We start from the raw sequence: 20,958 nt of genomic DNA, 5'->3' as shown, positions 1-20,958 counted from the left end.
CAGTTGCTGACATTCTTGGGGATGCTTCCGAACAGCATTGGTGGATGTTGAAATGATATGAGGAGGGACATACTTCCAGTTAGGTGATGGAATGTGGAGGGAAAAAGTGTACTGGCAGTGTCCATATTCTGGAGAGGGCTTCCATTATTGGTCACAGAATTCTTGTTGTATTGCACTTTCAAGGTTTTCTGCAAATGTAGTTATTTCTTCAACACTGTGAGAAAGTATACATGAGTCATTTGGTAATTATGAGCCAAATTATGACTGTTCTTAAATTCAGCTAACAGTAAACATAAAGCATTTAAAATTATAATGCAGTTCTTAAAAGATTATCTCTATAGAATTCTGTGTACACATATGTGAGTTTTATGGTTGGTAATGATAGGTGCAAGAGATGCCTTAGGATAGTAACAGTTAGTAGTGGACATGGAATTTATTTATGGTAGTGCATCACCCATGAGGTACTTAGTTGTGTGTTTTTAGATATCATAGATAATTGTTTCTTAATGGTTTCTAACTGTTTCTTTCTACTTTCTCTGGATGTAAAATGAAGTTCTTTACAAGACACATTGAGACTGGGAAAAAGAAAAAGAAAAGAGGGAGGGGAGTTAATTTTACGTGTCAATGATTATATCATAAAATGCATCTGTGGAACAGACCTAATCCCTATGCAGCTGTTGCCTGTATCTGTCTGTGAGCATAAGAGAAAGCTGTAGAAACTATGGCTGATACAGATATCATTAGAACGGAGATCCTGCCTACTGAGGAAATCCCTCCATCTTTGAATGTGCCAAATGAATATGCAACCTGCACATGGTAACAGACTGAAGACTCAGTAAAGCTAGTGTAATACGAGTTGAAACAGGGAATAATTAATGTGTTAATGCATTTTGTGCCTCCTGTGCTCATCTAGTAATCAGATTATTTTGCTAAATGTAATCGGAATTGCACAAAAGAGTAATTATATAATACAGCTACCTTCACCATAAATTTGAAAAGAAAGAAAATCAGTGAAATGAAGCAAATTGTACATTATTTATTCTCATTTGTAATTGTCCTTGTAAAATAAAAGAGTAATTTCTAGGTATGCTTCTTTTCATACTGAGTTGGGAAAAAAAATAAAAAAGCTAATAGTAGAGGAGGGAATCAGGAAGTCAGTACAGCCAGAAATAACAGCAATATACATGCTAGTAGTCTACCGAAGTCAAAAAACATAATGTGTTTCTGGTTATAAAACCTGAAAGCAAGGAAAATTTCCATATCGATGATACATGACAAAAAGGTGAATTATTATTGTTGAGGGAAATGGATATTGAATGCAACCCATCCCTAAACAAAGTAATGCAAAATTATTCTCAGGGTTGAATTCTACAAAATAGTAGTTTTCTTAGTTTGTAAAGCCTTTCAATTTTTGCTGACATTACTGATACTGCTTAAGAGGATGACAGTATTAAAGTTGAATTAATTTTACCTGAGGTTATTTCAACAGCCAACACTACTAACTGGACCAAACTGTCTCCAGGACGGCCCTGCCTATTTGCACTGCAGAGTAAAGTTAGGGGCCAGAGCCAGGTAACAGTGTTCAAGTAGAAATTTCGTCCAAGAATGCTACTTTTGGTCTTTATTTTGTGAGTGAAGTAGGTAATCTGTTTGTTGCTATAACTTGGTGTGGATTTACGGATTTAGTGATCAGTCCTGTGTGTTCGATGAATTTTGTGTAATTGTTTAATCAGCTCAGTCTGACTGAATCCCTGTGTCTGAGATGCTTTATGTGAGTAAGGTGGTAAGTACTCTTGAGAGGAGCTTCCTGTCCGGAGCAGGAAAAGATGACGTTATCCTGTAGAAAATACCAAGTGAGCATCTCCTTTCCATTAATTCAAGGAAAATCAAAACTTCAAATCTGCATTGAAGAATTTAGCTCTAAACTTCAGTATTCTTGGAAAAATAGATTTAAAATAGAGTCTTAATGCAGAGTGTTTGGAAATGAGTCAAGCCTTTGCACATGCTTCATCTGTTTGTTGGCATATGGAGCTTGTTTCCTGTAGGTTATAGACCAACTTGGTAACAGACTATGTGCTAATCTTAAGAAATATTTTATTGAAGTGACCAGAAGTATTTCTGGTCTATGACAGGGAGGTTTGATCTAATGTTAATCTACAGTGTAGTGCAGAAATTAACTCAGTTCTCATTTTGTTTAGTTATGTCTTCTGTTCCTTAGGCATTACTGATTTAGAAGTTGCTCTACCTTACATGTACTGGCATGTTAATTAGTATGTTTTACCTGAACAATATTCAGATTTAAAGAAAGAAAGGTACTCAGACACTTAAAACCCAAATAAACAAACCCCTAAAGCTCCCGCTTCAATTGCTAGTTTCCAGAATTTAGTACAACTTGTCATTTTTCTACTTAACTACTATGAAACACCAGGATTCTCATCTGGTACAGTATAGAGCACCTTAGTCAAGAAACTATTGTTATAGAGCAGATAAGATTAAAAAAAGTCATTGGGTTTGATGAAAACCTGCATGAACAGTGGGGAAGAAAGCCAAAGTTGCCATAGTAACCACCAGTGCTTTAGAGAGAAGCTAAGTAAAATGAGGAGACGTGTAACAGAAAAATGAGGGCCATTTCGTAGATCATTAAGAACAAAAATGACGTTTTAAGGCAAATATAATTAATACTCAGCTTTTATCACTTAGAGATCCCTGATAAGCAGCAGTTTATCTTTGAAATAAAAAAATGAAGACCACTATTAATAAAGAAGTTTTAGTGTTGAGCCTGTTAGACCCTTTTAGAGAGACACTTACATGAATTTGGTGAAAAATGGGTGAAAGTTTGATGAAGTTAGGTTGTTTTGTTTTTTTCCTTTTTTTTTTTTTTTCTCTGCAGGCAGTTTTCTGAGTAACTGCAGTCTTAACCTGTATGATGGCATTTTCACAGCCTATTCCATTAGTTGTATAAACACAATCAAAAGTCTCCCTAATACAAACATGATCCCACAGTGGGAATACTGTGAGTTCTTCGTGGGGTGGCACATTGGGTCAAATGACTGTGTAGTGCTCCCTTCAGTTGAGGAGCGATAAAGGCAGCTTTACAGTTCTTGGACATCAGAACTTCAAGAAAGAGCAGTGTTGGTAAGTTTAGCTGTGCAAGTTGCCCATACGTAACAGGTTTACATAAAATAATGTGTGCAGTTAGTTGCGTGTGCCTTTGTATCTGAACCTATGTTCTGCTATCAGTGATTAATTTAAAGGCCGAGCTTTGATACTTTTTTGGTCTCTTTATTTATTATTATTTTTAATTTGTGTTATTTTTTATTTTCATTGAATGGAGTCAGCGTTCTTCTGTGAGTTGATATTGGTTATGAAGTCTAGTGTTTTGCCTGTGTATTGCTTCGTAGTTGTGCAGAATTGGATTTTATGTGGGTGAGCATCAAATGTACATGGGATAAAATTGCAAGCATCATTTATTTTCTACTAACTAAGCATCTGTTAAGCCTTAAGTTTAATCTTGGTCCTCATGGAGCAAAATGCCCATGTTGGAACCTTAAGCAAAGAAGAAAACAATGAAGAATGCAGTTTAATGGTCTATCCTGAAAGAGCAATTTGTATGAGTATTGAAACAATCTGAAAGTTTGAGTACAAGACAGGAAACAAAAACCACTCTCTCATCTTTAAAATCCAGTCTGAGTCACTTCTTGCCTCCTCTTTAGAGGGTTGTGTTGGTGTCTGCATGGTTGCAGCAGTTACCCTCCGATGTTGTTAGGATATGATCCTGTCATTTAGGAGTAGATTGTACTTAACTGTCCTAGACAGTACTGTAGCCTGCAGCTTTGGATATGTGTCAGTACAGTTGTTACTTGTCTGTTCCTTCAGAAAAAATAGGCTTTGTTTCTGAATAAACAGATTTTATAAACCATTGTGAAATGGAAATGTTTTCTTCTCTCATAGAAGGATAAAACGCTTTGCATTATTCCTCAGTCTTCCTGAGAATCCGAATGAAATATATAAGTTCCTTATTGTAAAATGGGCTTAGTATTTTTTTCTCTTCTGATATTGCACAAGTTACAAATTACATGTCTATATTGAAGTGAGAATTAAAACTGATTAAGCTGAAATTATGAAATAACAAATATTGAGAAAAAGAAAGGTGATATGAATTTATGTGAATGCTCAAGGACCCTACTCTGGAAACTTCAGGCAGGAGATCTTCTCCACTTTGGCACTGAACTGTTGCTTATTTAATTGCCCCCATCTAGAAAACATTCTATAGTTTCTGTATAGCATGATTTCTGCTCCAGATCAAATGCGGCAGACTTCTTTACTACAGTATGTAAATTTTTCCATAGGAATAATTGTGAGAAAAATGTATTCTGGATCAGTTCAGTGTTTAAATCAAGTCCTAAACGGCATATTTAATGCATTCTTGTCTATTATCAGGTTGTGGGTTGACCTGAGAAAAGAACTTTTCCAATGCAGCTGGACTTCACATATTAGTTTTGTCCTGGGGAACTGCATTATAAAGCAGTAAGCTAATAAACACAAACTGGAGTAGAACAGCTATTGCAAAAACAGCATAGGGGCTTGTTCCTGCTGCAGTTGGACTTTATCACTCGTGGTTGTAGCTCCCTGAGGAGCCCTTTTACCTGCAGACAGAGCCCTTTGTGCTGTGTGCCTTCCTCTGCCAGGGGTGTGATCCTAAAGTCCTGCGGAAATCTTCCAAATCTCAGTGTGCAGCCTTGCTATCGCATAACAATTCTGTTAGGACTGTTGAGATTATGTATGGTGTGCTCTGAAGAAGTACTGTTGACATGTACTGCAAATTAGAAACTTGGAAATGTTATATTGGGAAACAGTTTACTATGGCATCTCTGTGAAGTTCCTGCAGAACTTAATGTAAGAAAAATAGTTATTGTTTCCTATCATTGTTTTTAAAGCTATGATTTTATAGATGTGTGGAAATGGGAAGTGTAGTGCTGTTAGTGGGTCATTGGGCCATGAAATATTAAGCATGTTGTGAGAAAATGTGGTATGTCATGAGGTAAGAGCAGAGCTGAGCTCTGTTTTGGCAGATTAAACTAAACCCCACTAGGTGGTGCAAGCAAATAAATCACTTTGCAAAATACTTCTCTCCAGATGAATAAATTTTGGGAAAGAGTGTCTTTCACTAAATTGAAATATACAGTCTTGGGGGGGGGGGCAGGGTATTTGCTAATATGTACAATAGTTATTAAAATTTAACACTTAACTGTCCTAGACTGCTGTTTCCACATACAAGAAAAAAGTGTGTTATGATTTTGGCTTAGACATGTGTTATCTGCCTTTCTTATGGTATAGGATGGTGTCATGATGCTGTATGTGTAGCTGGGGTGGTGGCTTACAGAGGAAGCAGCAGAGGACTTCCACTGTGTTTTGCTGCACTATCAAAAGTGGCTGCTGTGAAATAATATCCTTCGTGGGGGCTTACTGGGGCATTTTCAGACTTAACATCTGCTTGGAGAATTCTCTGTCAGGATCTCTCTTGTGACTGTTTATCCTCTGCCAGTTTCACTTTGGATTTGCTTACCTTTACAGCACTATTGTGTACATACAATCAAAACTAATTATAAGAAAACTAGATTTCAAACAGTAAGTTACAGTAGTGTACTGTCAGTTTGCTGTCCTGAATGGAGTGAGTGAGGTTCCAATAGAAAATAAATTTTGAAATATAATGTATGCACTTGGTCTGGAAGGGTTAATGTAGTATGTCAGTGGTTCTATCATGTTTGTTTTTAAAAAAAACAACAAACAAACCAACCAGAAAACCACAAAATAAAACCTTAAACCTGGAAACACTCCTTCATTGTGCTCCTGGAGGTGATTATAGTTTAACATTATCAGTCTGTGTTGCACTGGGTATAGCATTGTCTTGAATTCAGACTAGATAATCTTTTAACAGCTCATGTTTTAACTGTTTTTTCTATTGCTTCTTCTTCTCCCTGACACTGAAAAGGCCTCTTTTGTAATGGTGGTTTTTACTAAAGATGGACTGGCTGGTTGTTGGTCAATGTCTTTTTATGAGATAAGTAGAAATTCCTGGAATCTTCCAGTTATGGAGAGCCATCAGCACTGTCATTTTATTGTCATAAATCATATTTTACCAGAGTTTGTCTGGCTGCCCAGTGGACCTCAGGCTGCCAACTCCTCTGGGAAGGTGATGCTACCATGGCTCTGCTTGTGATACTGAGGAAACCCCTGCCTGGGCTAAAGGGCATGTGCTGCATGGAAAATGTAGTCAGCTGCGTAGCAGTCAGCTTGAGATACTACGTCTTCTTATTGCTGTTTCCCCCAATATGTCTGTCTTTCAGGTATTTCAGTGAATGTTACCACGTTTCATTCCAGGACTCTGTAATAAGACAATAACTGCAGTCACTAACCAGCTCTTTAGTGAGAGTTCAGTACTTTTCAGTGCAGTATGTTTACTGAAATGGAAATTCTTTATTTCAAAGTGACTCATGTATTCATTGGTGGAGATGGGTGCATTTGCCACATTCATCCTAGTCTTGGTAAATACAGCAGGAACGGTTTTTTGGTTTTGTTTGTTTGTTTTGATGGGTTTTTGTAAATAAGGTAGGAAAACATTAAAGTATAAAAAGCCTGAGCCCATGAAATCTCAGTTGACCAGCAGGCATGAAGAATGCATATGCTAGCTACAAATCGTCAACACATACTCAGAGTTTTACAGTAAGATTTTGTTAGTGTCAATAGGGTAGCCATAGAAGAATTGTTGCATGAGTTATTAGACTTTAAGTGAAGAATTTTTTTTTTTTTCTATTTCTTTCTTAGTTTCCTTGGGTCTGGAATACTTGCTTGCCATTATACGCTTTTGGTTATCGTTAACTCCAAAATCAGAGTAGATGGTGTATTTAGAAGGCCTTTATAGTGTGTATATTGAAATACTTTGGTATTCCCGCTGAAAAAAAAATTGGTGCCTATTGTTTTAGCTATTAATATTATGGTGGTGTGTGGGAGTCCCACTCATGAATGAGCATCCACTGTAGCTAAGCAATGAATATACCTGAAAGATAGATAAATCTCTGCTGCCATGGTGCTTACGTTCAAAGTACTCTAACAATTTTGGTGACAGAATGTTAAATTCATGAAAACATGAGAGAAAATGGATGATTTCCTTGTCTCTAAATTGAAGAGATACCAGTTTGATAGGTGGACCACTCAGCGGATGAAGAACTGTCTGGATGGCTGCATGCAAAGAGTTGCAGTGAATGGCTCAATGTCCAGCTGGAGACCAGTAACGAGTGGTGTCCCTCAGGGGTCGGTGTTAGGACCGGTCTTGCCCAACATCTTTGTTGGTGACATGGACAGTGGGATTGAGTGCGCCCTCAGCAAGTTTGCCAATGACACCAAGCTGTGTGGTTCGGTTGATATGCTGGAGGGAAGGAATGCCATCCAGAGGGACCTTGACAAGCTTGTGAGGTGGGCTGATGCCAACCTCATGAAGTTTAACCATGCCAAGTGCAAGGTCCTACAGCTGGGTCGGAGCAATCCCAGGCACAGCTACAGGTTGGGCAGAGAAGAGATTTAGAGCAGCCCCGTAGAGAAGGTCTTGGGGTGCTGGTCAATGAGAAACTTAACATAACCCGGCAGTGTGCACTCACGGCCCAGAAAGCCAACCATATCCTGGGCTGCATCAAAAGGAGTGTGACCAGCAGGTTGAAGGAGGTGATCCTGCCCCTCTACTCTGCTCTTGTGAGACCTCACCTGGAGTATTGTGTGCAGTTCTGGTGTCCTCAACATAAAAAGCACATGGAACTATTGGAACAAGTCCAGAGAAGGGCCACGAGGATGATCAAGGGGCTGGAGCACCTCCTGTATGAAGATAGGCTGAGGAAATTGGGGCTGTTCAGCCTGGAGAAGAGAAGGCTGCGTGGAGACCTCATAGCAGCCTTCCAGTATCTGAAGGGGGCCTATAGCGATGCTGGGGAGGGACTCTTCATTAGGGACTATAGTTATAGGACAAGGGGTAACAGGTTAAAACTTAAACAGGGGAAGTTTAGATTGGATATAAGGAGGAAGTTCTTTCCTGTTTGGGTGGTGAGGTACTGGAATGGGTTGCCCAAGGAAGTTGTGAATGCTCCATCCCTGGCGGTGTTCAAGGCCAGGCTAGACAAAGCCTTGGGTGACATGATTTAGCGTGAGGTGTCCCTGCCCACGGCAGGGGGATTGGAACTAGGTGATCTTAAGGTCCTTTCCAACCTTAACTATTATATGATTTAGAAATTAAGTTTGTTTTCCACAAAACATTTAAAATATGAAGTTAGAAGGTGCGGGACAGAATGTAAACTCTTCACCAGACTTCATGTATTTGATAATATGTGCCATGCAAAATTGTGTAGAAGGAAGTCGTCTTTTGGCTTTTACATGTTTTTTTGTTTCCCTCACTTTGAATCTTTCTTGAGCATATTACAGTGCCGTTGGAATTCTTCCATTGTTTCTGTAACTGTTAGTTATTCCATATGCAGGTAGCAAAAGAGAAATCTGGCCTCATTATCTGTACTAAGTGAACCAAGAAACTTAATTCTTGCCTTAGTTTCATCGTTGTTTTATGTATATGTGCATACACAGACACATACATATTTATATATAGGGTTGTGAAGGACCTTAGCAGCACTGGGGATTTTGCTCTTTTGTGTAAGGTGTATTGAGAGCCTGAAGTTCTCAAAGCTGAGTGACAGATTGGCATTGTGATGTTTTCTGCTTTATGCAGTCTCTTGCTGGCGGTATCTACTGATAATGTATACTTAACATTCACATTGACTGTTAAAATGTTTTGTAGATTTGAAACATTTGCAAGAAATTGCTTTTAAATAATGGAAGAACCTACCTCTGGAATGAGATAAAGACTGAGATTAGGTTATTAATACCAGGGCTTCAATCTTGGTTAAAATTGCAAAAAATTTTTATGTAAACCTTTACATTTGTAAAAAACAAAAAGCTCCAAGCAAAACAAACAAAACAAACCCATGGATAATCCTCTGACAAAACAGTCGATATTTTTTGCGTGTTGTTTTTGAAAGTAAAACCAGATCGACCCATTTAATATATGTACTGCCATAAGACAGTCTTAGAATGTCATGGTCAGGTTAAGTTTGGTCATGTTCTGACTGAATACTGAAAGTTGAATTTTAAAAATCGAAGTCCTATTTTCAAAAATATTTAATATTAGTCATTGTTAGACATTTTTATTAGCAGAATAATTCTACTAATTCATAAACTATTTTTACTGTGGGCAAGGTCCAACCCATATAGGTGTTCTTGAAAAATGCACTTTATTTTTCAGGAACTTAACATTTCATAGAAGTAGCTTTTGCTTTATTACATTATGAAGAAGATCTTTGCTTAAACATTGCTTAGTATTTACCATGTTGATAATTAAGATGGTGTAGAATTTGTATCAACATAGATAAGGAAATAACCTGAAACTTCTATGAAAAACCTTTTCCATGTTAAATGGTTTTACCTCTTTACCCTTGCGGTAAGACAAATAAAACACTACAGAGAATTTAAGGTAACTGAGAAGGAAAGATAGGGAGGGACATGCCCATAACCCTCAGAGCTGCTTCTGTTCCTGCTTTAGCCTTGCCCCTTGGAGACTGCTGAGAGAAAGGGAGCTGATAGCTAGTGGCATGCTCCGAGCTACTGCATCTGTGCCTTCCCAGCAAGAAGAGAATGAAATAACCGTAAATCTGGACTTGGCAAGTGTCTGAGATGCCAGATCTTGTGTCAAGTATTTGGATGAGAAATCACCTTGGAACATTAGAAATCTGGCTAGTCCAGCCAACTTTTTGTTTTAGGAACCAGGAATAACTTGCAAATCCACACGTCTTGTACAGGTATAGCTGGCAGATATTAAAGAATTAGGTGGCATAGAATTAGGTGGAAGGAGATAGTGTGCCTCTCTCTGTCCCACAGACGTCTGTCCCACAGACCTCAGACCTAGTGGCTTGCATGGATAGGCAGGAGAATTCCCGATCGTGTGCCTGCTGGAAGCTTTGCAAGTGATGTGCCATATACTTGACCCAGGCAAAGTATGACTTGCTGCCAATGCTTTTGTTTTCCTGGGAGCTGATCACTAAAATCATTCAGGCTTAAAGGCTATGATGTTTGTAAAGTCCCTGAATTTAACGTAGGGCATGCAGTGGTCTGTGGTGGACAGGAGATGAGTCCTTTTTGGTCCTAATACTATAAAATAAGTAAGGACAAAAAGGCAGACTATAAAATACCAATATGAAGAAAAAGGGTGAATTTTTACAGGGTCAAGCATAAAGAGTTTCATTGTTCAACATCAGCAAACTCAGTAAACTGCAGTACCTTGGCCTCGGAGAGTATAATCTGGTTAAGTGTGTTTGAACTTGAGGTTTCATCTGCCATTAACAAGAACAAACAAAACCAGAATACAGACTTGAAAGTGCACAAGTCATCTATCAATAACAGAAAATCATGGTCCAGAGGATAAGACTGATAAAAACTTCACAGCTTTCTGTGAAGAAATGTCCTCCTAACACACTTGGCAATATAATGTTACATAGATACATGTAGTGACAGGAGATCTAAAGCATTTACTGCTAGCTGACTGGAATGCTACCTGTTCTGTCTGCTGTGGTCGCTCTTAGGACTCTTAGGGTTGGCTACAGAGAGGAACAGTACTGGTGAAAGAAGGAAAGAAGGGAAAGCAGTTGGTTAAGTTTTGTGGTATAGTGTTTTGCAGTTCTTGGTGTATCTTAGTTGTCAGATTTATGGAAATATGTTACTGATCATGTTGTATTCAAAAAGATAAAATGCAACATCGAGTGTTCAGGGGAGACTTGAGTGCACAGTAAACCATTTTGCAAAAGCCCAGAACTGTAATTTTTATGATTAATTTTCTGAGTGCTGAGGGTATAGCATGTTTCTTTCCAGAAAAGCTGGGTCTGTTATTGGTACCAATATATATATGGTCTTTTATAAACTTGTAGAAAGAAGTTCAGTTAGTAGGTTTTCTCAGTACTTCATTTCAGTAGGGGCTGGAAGCTGGCAAGCTGATTAGCAGCCTTGCTGTAAAGGATCTGGAGGCGGTGGTGGACACCAGGTTGAATATGAACCAGCAGAGTGCTGTCATCATCAGTAAGACAAGCTGCCTCCTTAGCTACATGAGGAGGAATATGATTAGCAGATTGAGCAATATTGCTGTTATTTCTCTTTGCTGGTGAAGCCCCACCTGAAATACAGAGCCTGGCTTTGGCCTTCCCTTTCAAGAAAGATGCTGAGATAGGAGAGAGTGGTTTCTAAGATGGTCAGAGCCTAGGCACACAACCTGTGAGAGGTGGTTGAGAGATCTGGGCTTGCTTAGCCTTAAAAAAAGAGGAAATGTAGGCTGCAACTGTTTGTCATGGAGATGGTGAAGGTAAACTCTTCTTTTGGTGACAAGGGCATTGGCTGTGGCTTGAGAGGTTCAGGTTGTACATTAGAAGTGGTTTTGCAAAGAGGGTAAAGTAGCCCTAAAGCATGTTGCGCAGGGAGATTGTGGAGGTTTTGAAGAGTCAGCTAGACAAAGCCATTGCTGACCTGATCTAGTGCTGGGAGGTTGAACTGGATGATCTCTGAAAGCCCTTTAGAAACAGCACTTCTTTATTTCTGTGTAGTTAGCTACATTGATTAATTGGAGTCAGGGGCAAAAAAGTGAAGTAGGAAGCTTGAAATGGGGAGGTAAGATAGAAGGTCTGAAGAACAGGCATTGTCACTGCTACTTAGATTCTTACACTGAACTATACAGTCTCATGAGAAATTATAGCTGGATGGTACATTACATGACTCATGAACTGAAAAAAATAGAAATATATCGAGTAGGTGTAGAAATACTGGAACTTAAAATATATGTATTCCAGGGTTTTTAGAAGGTGCTCGTTGAAAAGTATAACAATATAAACAAATGCAAGGACATTGTTTAATTTGAACATAGGAAGGAACGGTGGTATTAAACAAACTATGAACTTTGCTATAAAGACTGTGTGTGGCCACTGAATAAAGGTGTTATCCTGGCACATTTCCATGTTAATTCTTTGTTTTAAAAACACCTTCCTGCTGTTTTCTCTGGCTATTTGTGCACTGGCAGGTGGTGTTGAGTTGCTCTACATAAAGATTAGGCACTGCTGATAAACTTTCAGTTATGAAAAATGAACAAGCTTGCTTTATCCATCTAAAAATATAATTCTAACAGGTACTGGTAGTACTGTTTAAACTGCATGTGTGATGTGATGGGGAGGGTTTGGTCTTTCTGTAAAATTCAATCACAGGTTTCCAAACTACTAGTCATAAAGCAGTAATGACCTGTGGGGTTTTTAACCACTCTTTTAAACATTTCCCATGCAATTAGGAAGAATAGAGTCCAAGGAGGAAATTTGCAGCCACAGTTACTATGTAGAGCACATAGCCACTTCAAACTACATTGAATATTTGCTACTTCAGTCTAGGTGGCAATGTTTTTTTCTGACTGGTTTGGACCATTAGTAGAGGCTTCTCTGATGTTGCTGGCCTTGTCCCATGCTGAACATGCCCCGAGTTTTTTTTGTTTTTTTTTTTGCCAAACCTTTGGGAATAAATTAACATTGATCAATGAGTACCTACTTTTAGCTGTGGACTTAAATTGTGATTTTTAGTGATAGAGACTTAGCTAGTCTTTTTATCTCCATTTTTTGATTAGCATTATGTGCTTCAGCAGCATCATCATGTTGAAGTTTAAATTAATTCAAAAGAGATTTTCTAATTTACCTAAAATGTGGAATATTTGAGATAACTAAATGAAGCCCTACAGGTCATGTGTTTTCCAGTAGTAACAAAGTCAGTTCTGCTTACTTAAGCTGGTGTTCTTTTTAATTCCTTTCCTGTGTCTTGCCTAAGTATAAAAATAGAAGCAGGAAGAACAGAGCATCCCTTCAGCAACTACACATATTTTGACAAAAGTCATTGCTAGAGAAGAGCGAAGACACAATATTGGTCACCCTGTGTTAAAATTTCTATCGCCTCTTTAGGATCTTGGGATGGTTAAAAATATGTGGCTTGACAAAGGTTAATCCCACAAAATTCTTTAGATAAGAAATTATGTGTGGATCACAGAAAGGCAGAGGAAACATTTGTTACCCTCTAGTTTTATCCAGTTTATGAACAGCAGATTATAACTCAATGTGTCTGTCAGATTCCAGGAACACCAGCAGGTCTGTTTGTGATCAGGTCCAGCAGTGCATTACTGTGCATTAAAGAGACTGAAGGTATTTTTTTAAACTCCAGAAATAAGTCTGTACAACTCGTTTGGTTCAAAATCTTTCACATTTATTTGAAAAGAAGTGTACAGATTACAGAACGTATTTTCTAAATCAGAAGATACTTTGCTACTTTATTCTGCAGCAATATCTCTGTAGAGGCCAGCAGACAGGAATAAAATATGTTTTCTTTTCAGTGTAAGTTAGTAGCTTGCTTTTTCAGATAATCATAAATCTGATTGTGTCTAACGATTTAGTTTTTAATTTTTGCCTTAAATTTATATTTTTTACTTTACCTCCTTATTGTGTTCATTTTTATGCAGTCTTTTCAAGCTATCTTTCATAGTGCACCACTTGCTGCATTATGGTTCTGCAACCATCATGAAGTGGAGGTCACAGCATTGGCGGACCGGAGAATCTTCTTGTGCTTGGCATGTGAAATGCATGCATATTTACACTGTAGACATAGCTCCTCTTCTCCTCGTCTTTGAGTAATCTTTTACCCATTCAAAGTCATGACTTTCAGACTCCATAGCAGTGAACTGAGAAAGATGCACATTAGCATTCTGTTAGTGTCCTCCAAGGTCTCCCAAGGTAAGCTGCCAGCTGTCCAGCCTACCAAAGCTCAGTACTATGATAGTGAATAAAGTTGGTTGCATTATTAGGTATATCAGGTTTTTAGAGGGGAACACCCACAGTCACCTGAGCAAAGGCTGCGGTAACAAAGAGTACACTGAATGCTTTCTTAAGTTACCAAAAGACTTGGTTTGACCCCTTGACTGAAGAAAGTGATGCCGTGAAGGAGATGTTGTGAGGGTTTTCCCAGAATGGTTATGCTCTTGGGTGTTCGTGTCTCCTCTTTGTGAGAATCCATGTGGTAAATAAGCTAAGCAAATCTTGCATTCCCTTGAGAATAAGAAATGATTAATTAGCACACTTTCTGGGGAAGAGCAAAGTTAACCGTGATCTCATTTTCAAGCACTGGCATTTTCCATGTATTAATGCTTCTGTTGTTTAAACATACCCTATTCTTTAATATGCGTACATGTGTAAAGTCAGGATTTAGCAGATAGATCAAGTACCTGGCATTAATCCAAAGTCTAATTCTTAATCTTCTATAGTATGGATATGGTAGATAAATTTTTCAATGGCCAATTTTAAAAACTATTTACTCAAACCCGACATAGCTCATTTCAGCCTCTCTTTAATAGGAAACCTAATAACTTTTTGTGATGTGGTATATAAAGCTCTGGTATTTTGTTTTGTTTTTATTGCCAGATGCATGTGTGTTCTTGTACTTACAGTCAATAAAGCTATCAGCACTATATACAGATGTTGGTTAATAATTTAAATCTTTCTGTCTGGGGTGTCTGATTTAGGCCAGTGCTGTGTTACTTGCATCCTTTGGTCACATACTGACTGTCCAATCCATTGCAGTGCTGCTTTCAAGCCGCTTCTAGAAGTGAGACAGTCCATTTCAGTGTTTCATTTATACTATTCAGAGGTTATGTGTTAAACAAACCAGGCTGTGCTTTAGGAGCAGCGTGAGCTGTGTACATCTACAGCAAATAAAGAAGGTAATCCTCAAACACCTTTTTCCGTAATGCATTTTTGTCTCTCATATCTGCTTCTTTACCCTATCCACACTCTTGACTTTTGATTTCAGTGATTACATGCAGTTTCCAAGAGAGATGATTATATATTAGGACTTAACCATCAAGGAACAGTAGCTTCAAAGAGGTGCAGTATTACTTGTGCATGGGTCATATGCATGAAAGAATGTGTGAACTGTCCAAACCATCAAATGTAGAGATTGTATAGGAAGGAAGAAATACTGGCTTTAGTCCTGTTGCCTTATATAATTAGTAAATGTGTGTATTTACCCAGAGAACCAGGTTTTATGGCTTGTCCTGTTACCTAGACTTTTCTCTCTAAAAGTGTCTTAACAGCCCATTTCTGCCTTGAGCAAACCAGTTAGTGATCACGTTGCTCTTTTTTCCCTGTATTTTTGTAATACTTGCATGTGATAAAACATATCTCTGCCCTAAAGCCACTGCAGCTGTTCTGTGTAGCAGACCGTAGGCTGCGTTAGCACTTGTGGCAAAATATGCCACCTCTTGATGCTAGGGATTTATTTTACTTTAGCACACGTTGACGCGCTCAGGATTTTTCCCATGAGAGCAAGCATGCAAATATAAATAACAAATAAGATTTTTCACTAAATATCTTGACACATTTTACTGGATTTAGGTTCACTTTCTGCAGTTTGCTTCATGCTTACTTTGCTTCATCTAAGAGCAGTCACAGTGGCAGTATAAAAATAACTTTTAAATTGAATTTTCAAGATCCTCCTCTTCTGCTGTCTCTTAGTGCTTCCCACTTCTCTTCTGATTTTCTATTTCTTTCTAGTCTTCTCCCTGAAAATCAGGATCTCCTTATGCTTTGCGTTACCAGCTGTCAGGCGTGATGCTGTATATGCTGATACTCTGCTGTGTTAGCTTGCTTTGGCACTGTTGGCAGCACTCTGCTGTCATGCTCAATTGAGACAGAAAGGACCGTTTCTTACTGGGAAATTAATTCATGAAAAATGACTTTTATTTTTGTGCTAGAATTGTTTTGAAAGGAATTAAACATACAAAGAAATGTGTATTATAACAAATTAGCCTTTAATTTTATAAAGATTCAAGTGTCAAATATCAAAGAACTAAACAGTGAGGCCAGTTAATTTTGTGAAATTATAACCTCAAATTGCTCATGTGATTTGAGCATAAATTTCATCAACTGAGATTTTTTTGTTTGTTTTGTATTTGTGGGCTTTTTTTTTCTGTACATAGCTGGATTTGAGCACAACAGAATACACCCCAGGCATCTGAAGATGGTCTGTGGGAGGAGAGTAGTAACCAATTTACTTGCATTCTTGTATGAAAGGAAGAGGCAAGGTCAGGAGGATAGCAATGAAGATGATCTTTCTCCTGACCTGTTCTCTTACTCCACCCTGCAAGAGAGGAGGAAGTAGAACATCCTCTTCTGTGCTGACCTTTTTTTCCTCTCCTGTTACGGCCTTCAGTGTCCCTTATGCTTTCTAGAAGAGGATTGCCTCTTGCAGGTAATCCTGCCATTCATGGAGGCCCAGTGTTAGAGTGATACGAGCTTTGGGCTCATGTAAAATGAAGTATTGTTTTTTTGGCAAATTTCTTTATCCTTGGTGGACAAAAGCCTTTGTGGCTTTTCTTTGATCCACTTGCAAAACTGAACAAGCTAACCAGTCTAGACAGAATATGAGGCTGCTTCTGTCCTTGTAAATTAGATAGTCAGACTGACTTGCAGGCATGTATGATGTTTAATTGTTACCATGGTCCCGGATACTATTTTGGCTCATGCCAGCCAGCACTTTCCTGGACAATGTTTGTACATAAGATATGGGGATAACATATGCTGTGAGTACCTAGTTTTGGATGCAGCCCTCACTTTGGGGCAGAGAATTCAGCCATGTAGTTGTGTGCTATGTCATGTTGCTTATCTTACTGGCAGTAAGCTGTCTCTGTTCTTATTGAAAAGACTATTCAAAAAATGACCTCTGTGCCGGCTTGCAGGGGATTTAAGGCTCCAGAAGCTGTTTCTGGCCTTTCCTTGGGACAGACAAATCTTGACTTTACTCCTGGAAACCAGAGCTTTCAGGATTGATGTTGCTTCCTTTCATATGCAGTGTTTTATCCTCCGTGCTGCTTACAGGATAGCAATTTCTTGTTGCATCATCCAGTTTTCACCTTTATTAGAAGGAGTGACTGTACAACAGGTTTTGTTGGCAAAATAAAACAAGCAAAAAGACATGTAGAGGAAGTTGCCTTATACCTGTTACACAAATATTTAGACCAGTAAGCTGGTGCTTGCTCTGAGAAATGAAAATGGGATCTATGGAGCCTCATAATAATAATTCTCTTCAGAGGAGTTTATACTGCTTGTATCTGCTAAAATGAGTACTGAAAGTGCTATGACTGACATTGTTACACAGCTAGAACCTAGCATGCTGGACATTTTGAAGCACTTCAAAGCATTTTCCAAACAGACTATAATAAGTACTAAAAACTGAGGACTGGAAGGTACCTCTCAATTTGTGTCACAGTTATCATCACTTGATAGGAAAATTGGAAAGGTTATTGATACACTGCTTTATTAAACCTGCTAGCTCAAGGTAATGACTTGCTCCAGGTAGAGAATATAGTTGGGTAAAATTTGGTAAGCTTTTTTTTTTTTTGGTCAAGAGCTTTGAGCTCCCATGCTTTAATTTATGCAGTTTCATATAAAAGACTGAGATACATGCTCATCTGCTTGAGGAGGCTTATCTGCAGGAGAGAAGAATCAAAACTCTGTTTTGTACACTTGACAGCTAGTACGTCACTGAGTATATATAAAAGAACTTCATGGCATTTAAGCAAAGATTTTGAGAGAACAGTTGAGAACTTTTTCTCCAAACTAGCTGTGTGCATGTGTTTATGTATGGTGTTGTGGGGGTATATATATGTAGACATGTGTATGTATATATATTATAATGTGCACCTGTGTAATCTATATCATACAGTGTATATATAAAATATAGTGTAGTTCAATTGACTTGATTTATTTTTTCAGAAAGAAAAATAAGAAATAAAGTCTTTCTTAATGTTGAAAGGCTCTTATCAGCCTAATTTCAATTTAAATCTAATTACTTGAAAATACATGTTTATATCATTTTCCCCTCTCTATTTTTCTAGTGAAGCTTCCTAAGGCTCAAGATTATCTTGGTAATTTTCTCCATCTTTTTTAATCCTTTGACATTTGAAGAAAGGTCTTTTTTCCTGCATTTGGCAAGGAGGGTGTTTGAATATGCAAGGGAATGCTGACTGTCTAGACGGAAAACATTGCCAAATGTATGAAGTCCTTGATAGAACAGACAAGCCTTTTTTTTTTTTTTTTTCTCCCAGCTAACATTCAGTTTACAGTAATTTTAGCTGTTACTTGCAGCTTCAAGTATTTAATTTTGGGATTTGAGATACTGGTTTCTTTTTTCCAGATTTGCAGGTTTTCCAGTCTGTAAAGACTGTAAGAGATAAGTGTTCAAGATAATTGATGAATATGTTGTTCTGTGTACAGCGGTTACATATGTACAACTGTGGCTAAGAAATGGGTTTATGTAGCTGGTATCCATAAATCAAGGTCTTGTGTCAGCTGTCAGGCTCCCAAGAGAACACAAGTCATCTCAAATTCACACTGACTGTGATATGTTTGCTAGTCAGTACTCCGCAAATGGCAGAAAGTAGAAAGGAAACGAGTGGAAAGGTTCCTTCTGCACACTGCGGTGAAGTTGCTGAGCTCACTGTAAGTTTTGACGATTGTGTTGGTGTCCTGGCTTCAGCAGTGCATTTCATGCTGCAAGTACAAATTCATCATTGCCGTAATAGTCCAAAATCCCTTTCACTAAACTAGCTTCAGTAGTTCAGAGCTTGCTTTCTTAATTTTTCTTAAGCACGTTAAATGGTTCTAGACAGGCTGTCAGTATGATCTTTGAATTATTGCCATATTTCTTTCTTTCTTTCTCCATTTTAAAATTTCTTATACAGTAAGACTTTCATACTCTGTTCATAGCAAATTTCTGGGTATTTAGGCTTTTATTTGGAGCTTAACAGCATAGCAAACCACGACAGAAATTCACAAATGGAAGAGATGTGCATTTATTGTCCTTTCTTTTACCACAGCCTGTTGACTCCCAGTGTTGACTAAGCCTACAGTTTCTGTCTCTTACCTGGCAGCTGGTCTGCAGGTAAATTAACCCAGCAAATGTGTATCATTTTTAGACTAGGGTGGGTATGAGGTAGTTATTTGAAACTGGGAAATAATATCTTGGCCATAGTTCTTGTCTGAAAGAAATTCTTCAGCTTAGGGAAAGGCCTTGTTTTCATAGGAATCTTTTTCTGTCCTTCATGTCCGGTCATATTACTCAAATTCCTGTATTCAGAACTCTGCTGAAACATTGAGGAATGGCTGATGAAAACCTTGAATGATACTTAGAAAATGTAGCACATGCTGTGCAGTTTCAGTAGATGAAAGCAGTATGCTTGAAGGGTTTAAAACATGCTTTCATATTAATTTACTATCATTTAAATATAATGTCCTGGGTTCAGCAGTAGCCGTCATGTTTCTCCTTCTTGGTAGCTGGTGCAGTGGAGTGTTTTGACTTTCGGCCTGGGAACAGAGCTGATAACAATGATGTTTTGGTTTGGCCAAGGACTTTGTGAGCCTCATGCTCTGCCAGGGAGGAGGGGAAGCCAGGAGGAAGCAGAGACAGGACACCTGCCCCAAGCTAGCCAAAGAGGTATTCCATACCACAGCATGTCATGCCCAGGATGTAACTGGGAGTTAGCCGGAAGGGCTGGGAGACTGCAGGGTTGGAGGAGGTATGGGTCGGTGCTTGGTCAGGCTGGGGGGGCGAGTTATCAGTTGGCTGGTGGTGTGATGTTGTAGTCTCTTCCCTTGTTATTTCCTTTATCATTATTATTACTGGTGGTAGCAGTAGTGATTTGTGTTATACCTTAGTTACTAAACTGTTCTTATCTCAACCCATGGGAGTTGCATTCTTTTTGATTCTCCTCTCCGTCCCTCTGGGAGCAGGGGGAGGGCAAGAAGGGGGAGAAGTGAGTGAACGAGTTACCTGACTGGGTTTAAACCACGACATAAGAACTAACAATTCAGAATCCATAAGAAGACTGCTTATGGATTCTGAATTGTTAGTTGCAACTACAGTTTATTTGGAGTTTAAAGGGATATAATGCTTTTTCTGTGTGAAGTATTCTACTCTTCTTGTTCACGCTGGTTCTTTGGCTTTTTCGAAACCAGTAGTACACACTACTGTGCTGGCAAATGCATGAATGTTTGTGGTGTTGAACTTCTGTTACAGCTGAATGTTGATGTGTACTTGCAGCAAACACAGGAAATGGTGAGGAATGCCTCTTACTTTTTGAGTTGGTCATATTTGAATTATGTTGGCATGATTGAGTGAAGGAGCTTGTATTGCTAACAGTGCTGAATCTGCTCTGTAAATACAGAAGGCTTTTTAGTGTGGGGATTTCAATCCAGTTTTCACCAGCACTTTGTTCACCTAAAACAAAATGTGTAAGTTTTCTTAGGTTTCTGCTGGTAAATCTGTGGTTAATGTGCGTCAGTCAGGAAAAACTCCACAGTTACGCACATTTCTATTTACTAAAAATGTTTTCTTTCATTTAACTTTGTAAGAAATTAAGGTCTTGAACTTTTTCTTCGTCTTAAGCAAAATATTATCCTAGGTACTATATTTTTTACAGTAATGTACCTGAAACTCTTAAATTTCAGTAATTTAACTTGGTAAATAGTGTACTAACTTCCACGTTAACTTCCATTTCTGCCCAGGCTTCCAAAGGATGAGTTGGCAACAGAACCACTAAAATATGCTGAACAGCTTCCTGTAGCTCAGATAATACACCAGGTATGTCTTTCTATTTTCAGTATTTTTTTTGTTTTTGAGAATGAACAGCATCTGTAATACTTAAGCTGCTTTTCTAGGTCACACAGAATCAATGTCCTCATGCTGTAAGTATGTAAAAACAACATACTGTTGCTCAGTTGACAACTGCTAGATTGTAAAAGTCTTATTCTG

At 38.4% G+C, this 20,958-nt stretch overlaps 1 protein-coding gene across 2 annotated transcripts in view; it reads left to right on the top strand.

Annotated features, from left to right (window-relative positions):
- PIGK (phosphatidylinositol glycan anchor biosynthesis class K) overlaps positions 1–20,958 on the top strand; it is a 69,149-nt gene that overhangs the window by 27,388 nt on the left and 20,803 nt on the right. For both annotated transcript variants that reach the window (XM_057416988.1, XM_057416995.1), the window contains exon 10: positions 20,712–20,787. In XM_057416988.1, the coding sequence (XP_057272971.1) occupies positions 20,712–20,787 (76 nt within the window). The remainder of the gene's footprint in view (positions 1–20,711; positions 20,788–20,958) is intronic.

Source organism: Pezoporus wallicus, unplaced genomic scaffold, assembly GCF_028554395.1.
Source record: "Pezoporus wallicus isolate ANWC-B61680 ecotype Strahan unplaced genomic scaffold, APGP_CSIRO_Pwel_v1 contig_5908, whole genome shotgun sequence".
Taxonomy (NCBI): Eukaryota; Metazoa; Chordata; class Aves; order Psittaciformes; family Psittacidae; genus Pezoporus; species Pezoporus wallicus.
This window is presented reverse-complemented; position numbering and strand designations above follow the sequence as displayed.